Below are 14137 nucleotides of genomic sequence, written 5' to 3' on the forward strand. Positions count from 1 at the left end.
AATTAAAAAGTAAGAAGTTCAGACATGCATAGATAAGATTGCATGCTTTGAAAAATGCAACGAAGGACAATTTTAAGCTATGAAACTTAGGTAGATATAAAATTAACTCCGGGAAATCCAGTCAAAAGCCAAATAAAGCTGTATTTTATACTGTACAAAAGAAAATGTACATTCTTAATATATCTAGATACATCTAGGGAAAAAGTACACATCTCTCAAGAAACACAATATTTAACATCTTAGATATGTTTCTGCATTGCAGACTGTTAATGAATTTTATACATCTTTATTTACAATAACTTAAAATATTTTTTCATCTCTGGCAGATATTTACAAGGTCAACAGTGACTACATTTCACATTTCAACAATCAACAGCATTAACCAGTTCAGTAAGACAGTTAAGATAATGGCTTACATGCACCAATAAATATGATCTTAAATGTACGGTTTTTTCTCTTCAGTTCTGGAAAAAAATGAATGTTTTCACTAGTCCTAGTTTGAAAGGACGTCAGTCAACAGAGATCATATTTTCTTCATGCCTAGCCTATTTAAATTTTAACCAGCACTATTCTCTGAATACTTGAGAAGTTTATACCAAGCAATAGGTTGATGCTCGTTAAAAGACAAACAAAAATGCAAGAGCTGACCTATACAATCTATATCCTTTTATGAAGCAAACATGTGCGAGTGGGATATTTCCTGTATACTTGTCCATTGTGACAGAGATCAGACTACCTAATGTTACAGCAGTAAAAACTTTTCAGAAATTGTAGCTCAGGAAAGCCAAATTATTATGAGAAAGTGGGGAAATAATCTGCATCATAAAAACTTTTCACTTAACCAGTTAAACTGAATGTAAAGCCAGCATAATTTTTAGAATAAGAATCCACTGTAGTTAATGAACTTACTACAAATATTTTAAAACCAACAAAGAATATTGAACATATCTCTCAATTCAGTTTGGATGATAAAACTTAAAAAAACCCACAAAAACCTACATTAGTAATTGTTAGAAAGCCAATCTTCTTTTCTAAGATAGCTGATCAACACATTCATTACTTTTTAATTACCACCTGATATGAAAAAAAAATAATACATATAGCCTGTTTGGAACATCAGTTAATATACTGTTTTATATTTTCCAAAAAAATCATTATTTAATAGTTTAAGTAAATCCATTAGTTCTTATTAAGCTATACATTTAAAAATGAGCGTTTCAGCTTTCTGAACCCAATCCTGTTTTTCTGCAAAGAAAAAAAAAACAATACCCAGAGTGATCATGTACATAAATATGTAAACATACTGTTTTAGCCGATATCATATTTACTAGATATAATTGACATTGCCCATTTAAAAAGATACATTTCCATAATTTACCCAATTTTATTTTTTAAAAGTCACAATATCATACAATATGCCAATTTTAGGAATTCCTCCCTCCTCCTTTTATTTAATACTGATGAGCAGAATCCTCAGTCTGAGTTAAGGAGACATGAAAATGTGCCATAAGAAATAATATTTGGACTTAACCTTTCACTGGTACTTTTGCTGGAAGTATAAATGTTGACATTTTACCAACATGATAAGAAAACCTCAAATGGAATCTTGTAAGTACTGTATATCTGTTCCAGATGGAAGGACATTTCCCCCAGGGCTAGAAATCAATCCTTTATGTTAATGGGGCCTCATTCCTTAACAGTTAGGTACTCCAAAATTCATATTTGGTTAATACATTTTCTTTGGTAAATTTTGTAATTTATGAAGATGTGAAGAACTTCCTCTGATATAATTAACACGGCACTTTTGACACTCAAATACAGCAAACCAGATTGATATCAATTCTGTAGTTGGGGATGGATTGTCCAATTAACTTCATTTTCTTTGAAAACAAAAGACTTTCTTTTTACTAAACCTACCTCCAGGTATGCAATTATGAAAAAAAGACTCATTTATACTTTAAGCTACACCTAATTCTAATTTTGGGGGTAAAATCTATATTAAACACAATAGCATAATAGCAGATATCCGAATGTGACTTAATTTGTAAACAATTTCTTAAAATCCAGAAACAAAACATAGAACTTACATATCTGTACTATGCTGCCAGTTATTTCACATCATTCCCAGCTTTGTGCTAATGTCTATCCTGAACTGTTTGCTCTTGTATTTCTCATGTGACTAATGGCAAAGACTACAAAATACTGAAGAGATTGAAGTTAACCAAAATTCTGTTGTTGTGTGGTCAGGTTCAGAAGGAATGTACCTACATGGGCAGGGGAAGGTTGGATGATATGACTCCTCTAATTCTAATGGGTTGAGATCACCACACAAATTTCTGGCACCGCCAAAAATCTAATATAGTTTAAGTGCACATTGGTTGACTCTTTGAATAATATTTCCTATGTATGTTCAGTGCCAATATGATATACCCATTAGGTACACAACGCAGGTAATACTAAAATTTATGTCTTACATTTATCAACATGACCACCTTGGCAATGGAAAGTTGTAGCAATCTGGTGACTCATGATTTTTTTTTTAGCATGTTAACAGTTTTACACTGCATTTCATCTTCTTATAATCTGGCAAATATTCTAATATTTAGAGTTTAAGCTATCAATTATTTCTAATTGGTTTGCAAACAATTTGTTTCTAAAAAGCACTTTAAAAAAATTAAAGTAGTACAAATAAGTGTCTCAACCGACTTCGTGGTTTGAAACATGACAATAATCATTCAACTTGAAAGAGAAAAAGTCTCAGGTTCAGACTGTTTAACATAGCCATAGTATAGAAAAGTTGCTCTGAAATTCTTGTAGATTTTCTGACCACTGGCATGGCCTTTAAACATTTTTAAACTGAAAAACAAGTATGTAACTGAATACTGATTTAAAAAAAAACAAAACCATAAACCTCACTTTGTAATCTAAGATCAGAAATGGAGAGATCTTCCTTGCCAGTGTTTGTATAAATAGTGTACTACCCACTAAAGACAGATACTAGTGTTTCTATTTACAAATGAATATGCAGAGAAGTAAATGACACAACTGATTGTCAACAACTAAAGTACTCAAAAAATGGACCCATACTAACCTATCCAAGTGAGGCAGCAAAAACACCCCACTTCATTAAAATAGTCACAAAAATAGTGCAAACAAAACAATCTGAAAGAAGTTATTCTCAGTATTCCAGTGTCTAATAAATAATTATAATTACTTTAAAACTACTAAGTGGAGTTTGAGAATGTAGGTTGGAAATATTGAGCTTATATAGCTGAGACTACTGCAACTAAGATATTTTATCCTGTATATACACTTTAAATGACATGGTCACCATTCTGTTATGGAACCGTAAGCTTCACACTATATACCTTTTTCAATTACATAAGGAAATATTGCTGTTATCTATCTGCTCTGGGCACAAATAAGGTCCAATCTCTTTACATTAGAAATTGTGGAATCAAATTTATTTAATCTTTACTTTGTAATACTCCACTGTGCAATACAACTAACTTGCCATGTAGGTGACTGTGAAAGCTGGCTGATTCAAAAATCACTTAAGATAGCTAGAAACACTGATCAAAGTCATTTCATTGGGTTTATTTTTGCATTTAAATAAATCCCCAGAAATATAATCAACTATAAAATGGCAGCATTCAACTGCTATGTGGCAGAAAATAGTAAGGCATAAATTAGAATAAGAAAAATGTATCTATCCTTATATCTGTGGTATAGATACCTACATTTCCAACACTTCCCCATCTATGTTTACTACTCTACATTTTTTTCTGGATTTAATACCTTTCTTCACATGCTGTATTGACCAACTACTAGACCAGAACTGTAAAGAAGCTACAGAAGTGGAGAGTGTTACATTTACCATAGGACAAGTAAAAGGAGGCAGTGGGGTGTTAATACGCATTCAACGGGAGACAGGAATTTAATTCTGGCTCTGCTTCTTAGTTATGTGACTCTGATCACATTACAACCTTTCTGAGTCTCAGTTTCCTGAGGATGGATATGAAGGGGTGGGTGCTGGGAGACTGGCTAGATTATCTCTACAGGCTCTTTAGCACAAAAATTCTGATTCTATAATAAACAGGCACAGGAGCGTCATCAGGAGGGTAAGAATGGTGGTAGGGGTCAGGATTTCAAATTAGAACCATCAACCCCCTCCAGATTCTCAAAATATTTTTATATTTAAAAATCTTACTTCCAAGATAGCTTTCACTTTACACTTGGTTTGTTCTAGAACACGTAAATGTTCTAGTAACATGATTTCAAATTAATGTCATAGGGAAGAGTTCCCAAAGCTTTCAGATATTTCTTTGTATTTTTAAATCAAACCTGGCATAGATGGCATCAATCAAATTGTTTTTTATAGAAAACAAGTATTTTCTCCCTAACTAGCTTGTCCATAAATGGAAGAACTTTTTAAAATGGAAATTAGGAAGTATAGAAACAAAAGGTTGTTAAAGGATAAAGCGTGAATATTGCTGGCATATATTTGTAACAGCTGTATATCTGAAAACTATTTTACATTAAATGCCAATAAATAATGCAAATGAATATCAAAAATCTCTTAGAAAATGTGACTATGGTTTATGACTGACTCATTCCATTTTAACTATATCTTGCACAGGAAATCTGTTCTAAGACCCCGAATGCAAAATTTGAACTAAATGAAATGTTTCTTCTTTGAGGCCAAATTATATCACTTAAAAGAATGGAACACAAATGTTAGAGGATCATGAAATATTAACAGCTATGTATATGTACAAAATATATACGAATACACATAGAAATAAATGAAATTCTCTAAGGTGAAAGTTTTTCAGAACCAACTTTTCAGGTATAATATAAGATTTCTAACAAACCAGAGGGAGAGCTTATTATATTTATTATAGCCTTTGTTGTAATCTGGTATTATTTGGTATTTTTTTGTGCTTTAACTAAAATCATGCTAGATTTAGATGCCAATAAATGCACAATGTGTTGAATTAAAAACAACCCTTCAGTCTCTTAAATCAACCAGACATTTCTGCCATAAAGTGACTGATCTCCAGCCATGGCCAAGACCTCACCCCCTGGTAAGTACAATGCTCTTTTCCTTTCACACCTGAAACTCTGTATGTTACAGACCTTTACACCTCATTTATTTTGTTGCTTTTAATTCATTTACCTGACATCCCTTAAATTAAAAGAAGTAAGGGATATCTAAAATATTCTTTGTGATTTATACATATACACACTATACACACACACACACACACATATATATATATACACAATCAACAAATCTCTGTTTATCAACTTTTAGCTTTCCCCCGGACTTTGGCAATGTTGTAGGTAATAGTTCAGGTTCTAGTTTTCCATTTTCATGTGAGCTGAAAAATATTACACACCACCAAATTCAAACAAGCATCTCACTGTTCTTATAAAGATTCTAACAGAAAGTCCCTTACAAAAACCTCTTACAATAAAAGGTGGGGGGGGGATGGGTAGATTTTTAGGTGTGAAAAAAACAAGAGGCATTTTTCTGGTTATTTTATTTATCAAAATCTATTGTAATTTTAATCAGTAGAGATAATATTTTAAACTTTGTTAATTAGGAGAATACTTGCTTTCTATAAATTCAGTATATTTTTCTTTCACAACAATAAAATAAAAATGTCTAAATGTACAAAGCACTAATCACTCTGACATACTGTGTGGAAGAATGTATAGCAGTTCAAGTCACAATACACTGATTTTCAAAAACCAATATATTTTCTTCTATTTCAATCAAGCATTAGAGCCTGAGACCCAGAAAAGGTCATAAAGAAACCTTATCCAACCAAATCAGAACTAAAAAAAAAATTTTTTTAAACCAATAATGCACTTTTGTAGCCTCTTAGTACAGTTACCAAATGCTACTTACATACATTCAACATCTAGCTTACTGGCATGATTTTTTATAAAAATGAGAAACTTTTGCAGATATATGATTAGAAGGTACACAAATTGCATTACATTAAACACAAAGGCAGTGTGGTCCTTTTAGGAGAAATCAAGTCAGTACCCCCTGGTAGAAATGTTCTATAAAAATGTGTCACATTGAAGCGTCAGTGTTTTCAGCCAATTATCTGTCCCTGATGTATTTCCTTGGAGTATATGATCTATCAGGACTTCAGGTTTCTTAATCCAAAATATCTGACTGAATTTAGGTACATCTAGAAAGCAGCTGAAAGGGTTTCTCCAATAGTCTGACATCACAGAAAGTGGGTTGAGAAATCCCTCTCTTTACCTGAAGACGTACCTGTTCTACTTCAGTCATCAACAGCTCACAAAGGAAAAGAAAAAAAAACAATCAAAACTTCCCCTCACACACAATCCCACACAAGCTAAACAAAAACTACCCCCTCCCCCCATAAAACCCCAGCACCAAAGTGTCAATCATTCCTGGGAAATAGAACATGCCCCTTGGATTCTCTGATTTATTAGCTGTTCAAACTTGAAGGCAGAAATGACCTTATGTCCTTGGGGGGAGGAGGGAAGACATGTTAATAATGACTATAGAGCCATTGAGAAAGTGCATTATCTATTACACAATCAACTTAGAGCCCTGTCCTCCAACAGAGGTGGCTACAACTTGATTTAAATGCCTCAGTAATTGAATATTGTGTCCTCGAGATAAAGGAGATGGGGGAAAAAAGAGCCACCCTCGTTTTAATGAAAAAGTGCAGCAGTCTACCACCTTTCCCCATGCTTCTCAAGAAAATAATTGCACAGACTCAGAGAAGTCCAAAGTCATAGCAGAATCTCTGAGGCACTCCTGGTTAAGAGAGAAAAAATATGACCCAGTAATCTTCATAGATTATGAGAACAAACCCGTTTTTTTTTTTTTTAAACAAAAGCTGAAGAATCATTCATAGGGATCATATACACCATTTCCTCTAACATAACCTCAGTCTCACAGTGTTGAAATGGGACCGATCAGCCTACGATGGATTGCACTTCACCCAAGGAGAAAGGAAGGTGTGGAAAACACAAACATTTTCTACTGCTTCACAAACACATTTACAAGGAATAGGTGAAGAGAAGATATAGGAAGGAGGGAAAAGAAAACCTTATTGCTGTTTCCATACAAAATACAGTATGAAGATACCTAAACTAAATCAAATCTGTTTATGATGACCAATATTTTCACAAGTGGGATGAAGTGTCTTCTTGCACATGAAATGTTCAGTTTAGAAGGTAAGCAGAAAGATGAGAGAGGATGTCAAGACTACACCTGGGATATTAGCTGCATATTGAAACTTGGGGATCGAGACTGCTTGGTTAAGGGAGCCCCTGGGCTGAGGAGCTCTTTACCTTCTCCAGCTTGACCTAGCCGGTCTTCCTGCAGACTGACAGTTGAATATCGATTAGCATTGTTAGCTGCTAAATTAGTAACACCCTCAGTGCCAACCCCAATGCTGGTACTTGCTTGACTGCCATTTACATAGTCAAACGATTTACTTGAGGAAGCACTGGCTGTCCGGATTAGACTTATACTATTAGTTTTTGGCACCACCTGGCCAGCAGGCAGGCTCAGGTGTTTCTTCATCGGCGTCAGCTCAATTGAATCTACACTAAGATCAGTTGGTTGCTGTACATACTGCCTGCGAACTACTGAATCTCGAGGGCTCTCACTGGATTTGATAGCAGAAGTTGTTTCTTTATCCTTGGCTGAACGCCCAGTTGCTACTTTCCTTAAGTTTCCCCTCTGAGAAGAGGAGGATGGTTTGGTCCCAATTGGCTGGCTGCTGAGGGAAGCCCCTGATGAAAATCCTTCATCTGCATCATTCAGGTTTACCGACTCCTCTCCTCCATTTACACCCTCAGCACCTAAAAAACAAATCAGACAGACTCAGCAATAGCTAAATTAAATAAGAAGTAGCTGTGAATAACAACTCAACTGACCTTATCTCCTAGGTAATGTTTGCTATAGGTCAGCAATGGCCCTTGCTATCAACACTTCCCCTAAATAATTTAGGGGAAGAAACCTTAATCTAGAATTCTAATGTTATTCATTCTATTCATTTAGCTTTAATTAGGCTAGCTTTTGTAAAACTATCCACAAACAAACCTAGCATACTATCAATATTTAGACACACAAAACAACTTAGGGTAAAATACAACATTTTGTTACATAAATCTTTATGATACACCTTGTCAATTTGAGGTGACCATATCTATTTAAAAAAACAAAAATTTTTCCTCATATCTTCCTTAACCTATCATAAAATAGAACTTACAAATGAGACCCCCTTCTAATTTCAGTCACCCAGAATAATGTCAAAAACTCATCCCCAAACCCTTTTTAACTACAATGAAATTTTATATTTATTCAACAGCTAAGTGCTTCTAAATGGCTTTAAAACCTTTAACATGGAACTAGTACATTTTCTAACTCTAAACTAAAAACTCTAGATTGCTTCCAGTAACTTCATATTCACATTCTGTCTTATGAAAATCTCTACTCACTGGTTTCCATATTTTCTTGATCGATTAATGTGAAAATATTTGATTATCAGAGAGCAAGGGTAGGGAACCAGCAGGGATACTGAGGAAGAATTTTTACTATTTTATAATGTATAAATAATATATACAATAATTTTTATATGATGTATTTCTATAATATTTTTTAGTATTTAGAGATATATTATTGTTGGGATCACAAAATACTATAGTGTCTCATTACGTTTCATGCAGAAACTGCAGTTAATGAAAGAATCCTTATCTTGGGATTTTGTAAGAAAGGAAGCATATATAATATATTTAGCTTGGGGTTTCCAGAAAGCCCAATTCTCTTACTGAAAGTATGATCAACATTCTCTTAGAAAGTAGAACATTTGTTTCTTTCAAAAACTGATAGCAGTTTGCTACCTTTTAAATATGTTTACCAGACTGTAAGAAAGTTAAATCTGAATCTACATACAGATATCAATATTATAGTTAAGGTAAAATGTTAGGAAAAAAATCTGAAAAAACATTACTTTGAGATACAAGTTACCTAAGTAAAATATACATGAAATAGTTAAACACAATCTTTATTTAACACAGTACCTGAAAAAAATAAAAATGTTTTCTCATATGCCTTAGTTATTTCTTTGCTTCAAAAGAATGAACTAGGCTATCCTTAAAGCAAAAGGCATCTTGTTATTTCCAGCAGTTTAACAATCTTTATTCATCATGCAAAGCCATGTGAAAATGCAGCTGACACCACTTCTCTCAACCCCTTCTTCAAAAGAACCATATATAATATACAGCAAAACAAAAACTTTATATTTATATGACATCATCTTAGCAATTATTTACAATTACTCTAAAGAACTCCACAATGCCCAAGAAAAGACAGTTACTGGTTCAGAATTAATATCAGTAAATATAAAACTAGGAGTGAACAGAAATGTATCATTGGGTATATATATGGTTAGGAAAGGAGACTGAGAGACTTAGTGCTAGCTTCTGAATCTTGCCACATGCAGATCTGACGCCCAAGCGATATGGCCATAAAGAGATGATGATAACATAAAAACCACCATGCAAGAGAATCTACTGATATTTTATATACTAAGAAATGCTATTTCAGTATAGTGGAACACTGAATATACTTTAATCATAAGCGTTGTCCTCAGTTTAGTAATAACTTTAAATTCAGCTTTTAAAAGTCACAACATAAAATGTTACTTCACAATCGGGATAAAGGTAGGTGATGGGCTCATATTCTCCCTTCAATTTCAACATATAATAAATACAACTTTAACTGTAAAACTATTTAAAACCATTAGAAAACATGTTTTCTTTTCCTTTTTTCTTTCTTTCTTTTTTTGGCTGTGCCACACAGCTTGTGGGATTTTAGTTCCCTGTCCAGGGACTGAAATTGGGCCCTCGGCAGTGAGAGCACAGAGTCCTAACCACTGGACCACCAGGGAATTCCCTTCTTTTTCTTTTAGAAGACCAATTATTGATGCTAATCCAAAAGCTCCAGAAGACTTCAGAATTACCAAAACTTTTCATAGGTTTTAGCAATTTCCATATTTCTGTTTAAAAAACCTCAAGGAATAAAAAGGCAATTGTGTCTAACAACTTTTTTCCTTTCTAATTTTCCCCCTGGGTGATAATACTATTCATGATCCAAAGATGAGGCAACCAAAAAGGATTTTTAATGAACTTTTCTATTTATGTCTGCCTTTCCTTATAAATTAGCTTTTACTAATATTGATTTAAAGCTACAATTAGGGCTTCCCTGGTGGCGCAGTGGTTGAGAGTCTGCCTGCCGATGTAGGGGACGCAGGTTCGTGCCCAGGTCCGGGAAGATCCCACGTGCCGCGGAGCAGCTGGGCCCGTGAGCCATGGCCGCTGAGCCTCCATGTCTGGACCTCAACAGGAGAGGCCACAACAGTGAGAGGCCCGTGTACCGCAAAAAAAAAAAAAAAAAAAAAAAAGCTACAATTAAGCTAGATTAAAAGGGAAAATACTTTGAGAAATTTCAAACACACCAAAGGGACTCATTCCTCTTTCTTTGTGGCTACACCCCACCCTCACAAAGTGAAATTTTACCAGTAATAGGAGATATTAAAATAGGATGTTTTAACATTTAATAGGATATTTTAAAGGAATTCTATTTTGATTTCTTTTTCAAAGTGTATGACTTATGATTAACAGGAAGAAATGTTTCTACCTAATCCCATACTTTTTAGAATTTCATCAAGTGTTAATGTACTTCCGTTTAGCACAAATACTCCAATATTCTAACAATGGTAGTAGATACACGTCAAGTGTCTCATTTAGGCATCAAGAATGTGGAGAAATAGACTGTTGTTCAATTTAGGCCAACTCTGAATTCGACATCTATTCATATACTTATTTTTATGCATTATACAAGATAAAACTGACTCCCAGGGATAACATAAAGAGATACAGAAGAACGAAAAGGGAAGGCTGCGTCTTTCACACGATTCTTTTCATAGCACCAACTTCTTTGTGTCCCTAGATCATGCACATGCAACAATGTTAAATGAAGTAAGGCCAATCTGGGCAAATGGGCAAGGGAACAGAGGGTAGATTTAGATTCTTACTGAGCATGCTCAAATTTCTAATGCACCAAAAAGCAAGAGATTTCCCTAAGGTGGAAGGTAACTGCTTCATGTATGTTTGGTCTTTAAAATAAGTAAAAATATGTAACCTATTTTAAAACTTCTTGCTATATTTCATAAATTAGTGTATAGCTTCCACAGCAGCAATATATTAAATAATGAAAAACTATCAGGCCACAGTTCCCTCTTTCACAAAACCACCTTCTATGGCATCACATGTAAAACTGCAAATACTTTCCTATCAGAGAGAAGTATTCTTTTCCAGATAGTGGTCATGGGTGTGGTGGCAGGGGAGGGGTAAAAAAAATTCTCATTTGAGATACCCACACTGTAGAAAAAAGGATCTCCTAGGATTTATAACCTCTAAATAATACATTTCAATTCTGTTTGGGAGCTTTATAAGGCAATCATTATTTACAATAAATGATAAAATGTAGTGTGCACCAGGACAGCACATTTATAGAGGAGAGATGTCAGTAGTTCACTAGTTAGACCCAGGCAACCTGACTCAACGATTATAAAAAGCCAATCAATACTTGTTTATTCTGTCAAAGAGATAAGAAATTCTTGTTAATTGACCACCCTGGGACTAGAGACAAATCAGCTGGCTCCACTTTAGTCCAGTTTCTCAGAGATAATGTGTTAGTGCTTTACAACTCTCCTCACATATTTTCAAAAGAATACATTACTATATAAATGAAATTGATGCATACTGACTAATAAGGCTCATGTCCATTGGGTGCATTTTTCCTTTCCTGATGTTAGAATAAACATGCTCAGTAATGAAAAAATCCCAAGCATTTGCAGACCTTTTGGAGACAGGCCTCTCCCTTGTTAGTAGCCATGCCAAGCTGTTCTTTAGTTACACAGGGATGCAGACTCCAGGCCAGCACAAATGGTAACTAAAGATTGTACCTGACCTGGTGCTAGCCATATTGGGGGGGGGGTGCACTTTGCAAGGAGGAGCTAATATACCCTGGGGTAGTGGAAACACACACTAGAATGGAAAGATGTTCTGCTTGGGGACAGAGAGCCAGGATCCTTCTCCAGCAACTGCCTCACTGACTTTTGCCTCCTCATCTCTGTCCTACCCTCTGTTGTGGCTGCTGCTGAGTTGGGCTCCGGTGAGCCGTGCTCAGGAGTCCTGCGCACCAGCACCTCCCCCTCTTGCACACGTTTGATCCCTAGGTCAGTGGAGCCGTGTTGGATCGGGGAGCCAGGAATACTCGAGTCAGCCTCGTTTGAGAAGTCAAAGCCATCTGGGATTCAACATATAAAATTTTAGTGCTTTTGTGCTGCTCTATTCTTTTCTGAGCATTTTGACCCAGGCAGATAAGAGAATGTATATATGGATATGATATAAACGCAAACATTACTTATATAGTTACATGTGTGTGCACAGCATGCACACACATAAGGTAGCAGATGAATAATGTGAGGTTTGCAAATGAATAGGAGAGAAAAATAGAGATCATTAAAACGGCAATTAATATCTCTTAGGCAAGACAGCTTGACTATTCAAGTACCATACGCCTATGAAATACTGCTGGACTCAGCACTTATATGAAAAGAAAAAGAAAGATAAAAATCAATTCTTTTGTGGATGGCTGTATTATACCATTAGTTTGGCCAGTTATATAGTTTTCTCCCACAATTCTCATACAGGCACCTTTTTTCCCAGTATGGTAACAGGCTTACAGAAATTTCTTTCCTATTGTTATTACTAGTTCAAAAAAAGACAAAAATTAACTTGATCTTATTTTCTGTTTTAACATTCATAAAGCAGTCTAAATAACATCTTTCTGCTTTATAAAATATATATACATATTTATATTAAAATGAATTCAGGTATTTAAACCATTTTCTAGTGCTATTTTTAACAACTAAACAATTTTACTGTAATTACATAAAGTACTATAATATCATGTGCTAATATAGTCTGTAAAAACTTACTTTAATCCATGAGTGGGCTGTAGGGATTTCGTACTCACCTTCTCTCCTCCATCTATGGCGACGGATTGAAGCTGTTGTAATCGCAGTCCGAGAAATCCTCGGCACTGTTGGAGTGACTTCGACTTTAAGTACTTTCTGGCCTTCTTGTGAAGAATCAGGAGCATCAAATGGTAATGAGTTTTTCATGGCATTGGCAACCTAAAATGATAACATAAGTCTATATATATTTACACCCAATATACAATTTATGCTTATTTTACACTTCATGTTTCCCTACTTTTTAAAATATGTACTTAAAACATCTATTATAAAATATACAAGCATAATGTGTCAGAAATGTCTGTATCTCCACTGGTGTATATTCTTTTAGGCAGGCTTTAAAATGAGAATTCATTTAAAATAATGTGAGTCACACACCCCCATCGATTCCTTGAAGTTGTTGACTTTCAAAGAGAAAAAACACTCCAAAGAAAGAAAAAGTGTTTTTAACATTTGAACCCTGATATAAGAAAATTTAGAATAAGTTTCTGATTATTCAGATGATAAATAACATGCAAAATTTAATCTATAATAAAAAAATTAGCTTTGTTTCCATGAGGAGAAATTTTCCCTAAACACGTCTGGCATTTTGTTCCACCACTTTCTGTTCTCCATGGAGGAGAGTGAGATATGTGCCTGGAGAGTAATCACCATTGGCTGCTCCATGTTTCCTGATTGGGTAGTCCTAATCTAGCAAAGACCTTAAGCTAGAGGACTGTTTGCTCCCTCCCTCTCCACTTGGAAAGGACAAGTGAAATGCAACAACCTGGATACCTGTGCCTGCTCTGCCAACTCAAACCTTCTCTCCAGTGGGCTGTTCCAACATCCAGACGAAAGTGTAGGGAGTGAAGTCTTTCAATCTAGCCTTTATCAGCAATAAAGATGATGCTTGCTTTTCTATCTACCAACTATTTTATCTATATCACCGGGCTCTATTTTAGAGAAAAGGAGTGTTACTCACTGGGTCCCTTGGAGACCCCTAACAATAAAGGATTATTCTAGAACTACAGATTACTAATCTCTCT

The 14137-nt window shown here is 34.8% G+C and overlaps 1 protein-coding gene across 4 annotated transcripts in view; it reads right to left on the reverse strand.

Annotated features, from left to right (window-relative positions):
- Positions 1–121: 121 nt before the first annotated feature.
- The window catches only part of HYCC2 (hyccin PI4KA lipid kinase complex subunit 2), a 73295-nt gene continuing 59279 nt past the window's right edge, over positions 122–14137 (reverse strand). For 3 of the 4 annotated variants that reach the window (XM_033430185.2, XM_033430193.2, XM_033430207.2), the window contains 3 exons: positions 13112–13271; positions 12212–12379; positions 122–7866 (listed from right to left, as the gene is read on the reverse strand). In XM_033430185.2, the coding sequence (XP_033286076.1) occupies positions 7265–7866; positions 12212–12379; positions 13112–13271 (930 nt within the window). In that variant the 3' untranslated portion in view covers positions 122–7264. The remainder of the gene's footprint in view (positions 7867–12211; positions 12380–13111; positions 13272–14137) is intronic. The other variant, XM_049712311.1, reaches the window with a different exon arrangement.

This window comes from Orcinus orca, chromosome 7, assembly GCF_937001465.1.
Source record: "Orcinus orca chromosome 7, mOrcOrc1.1, whole genome shotgun sequence".
NCBI lineage: Eukaryota > Metazoa > Chordata > Mammalia > Artiodactyla > Delphinidae > Orcinus > Orcinus orca.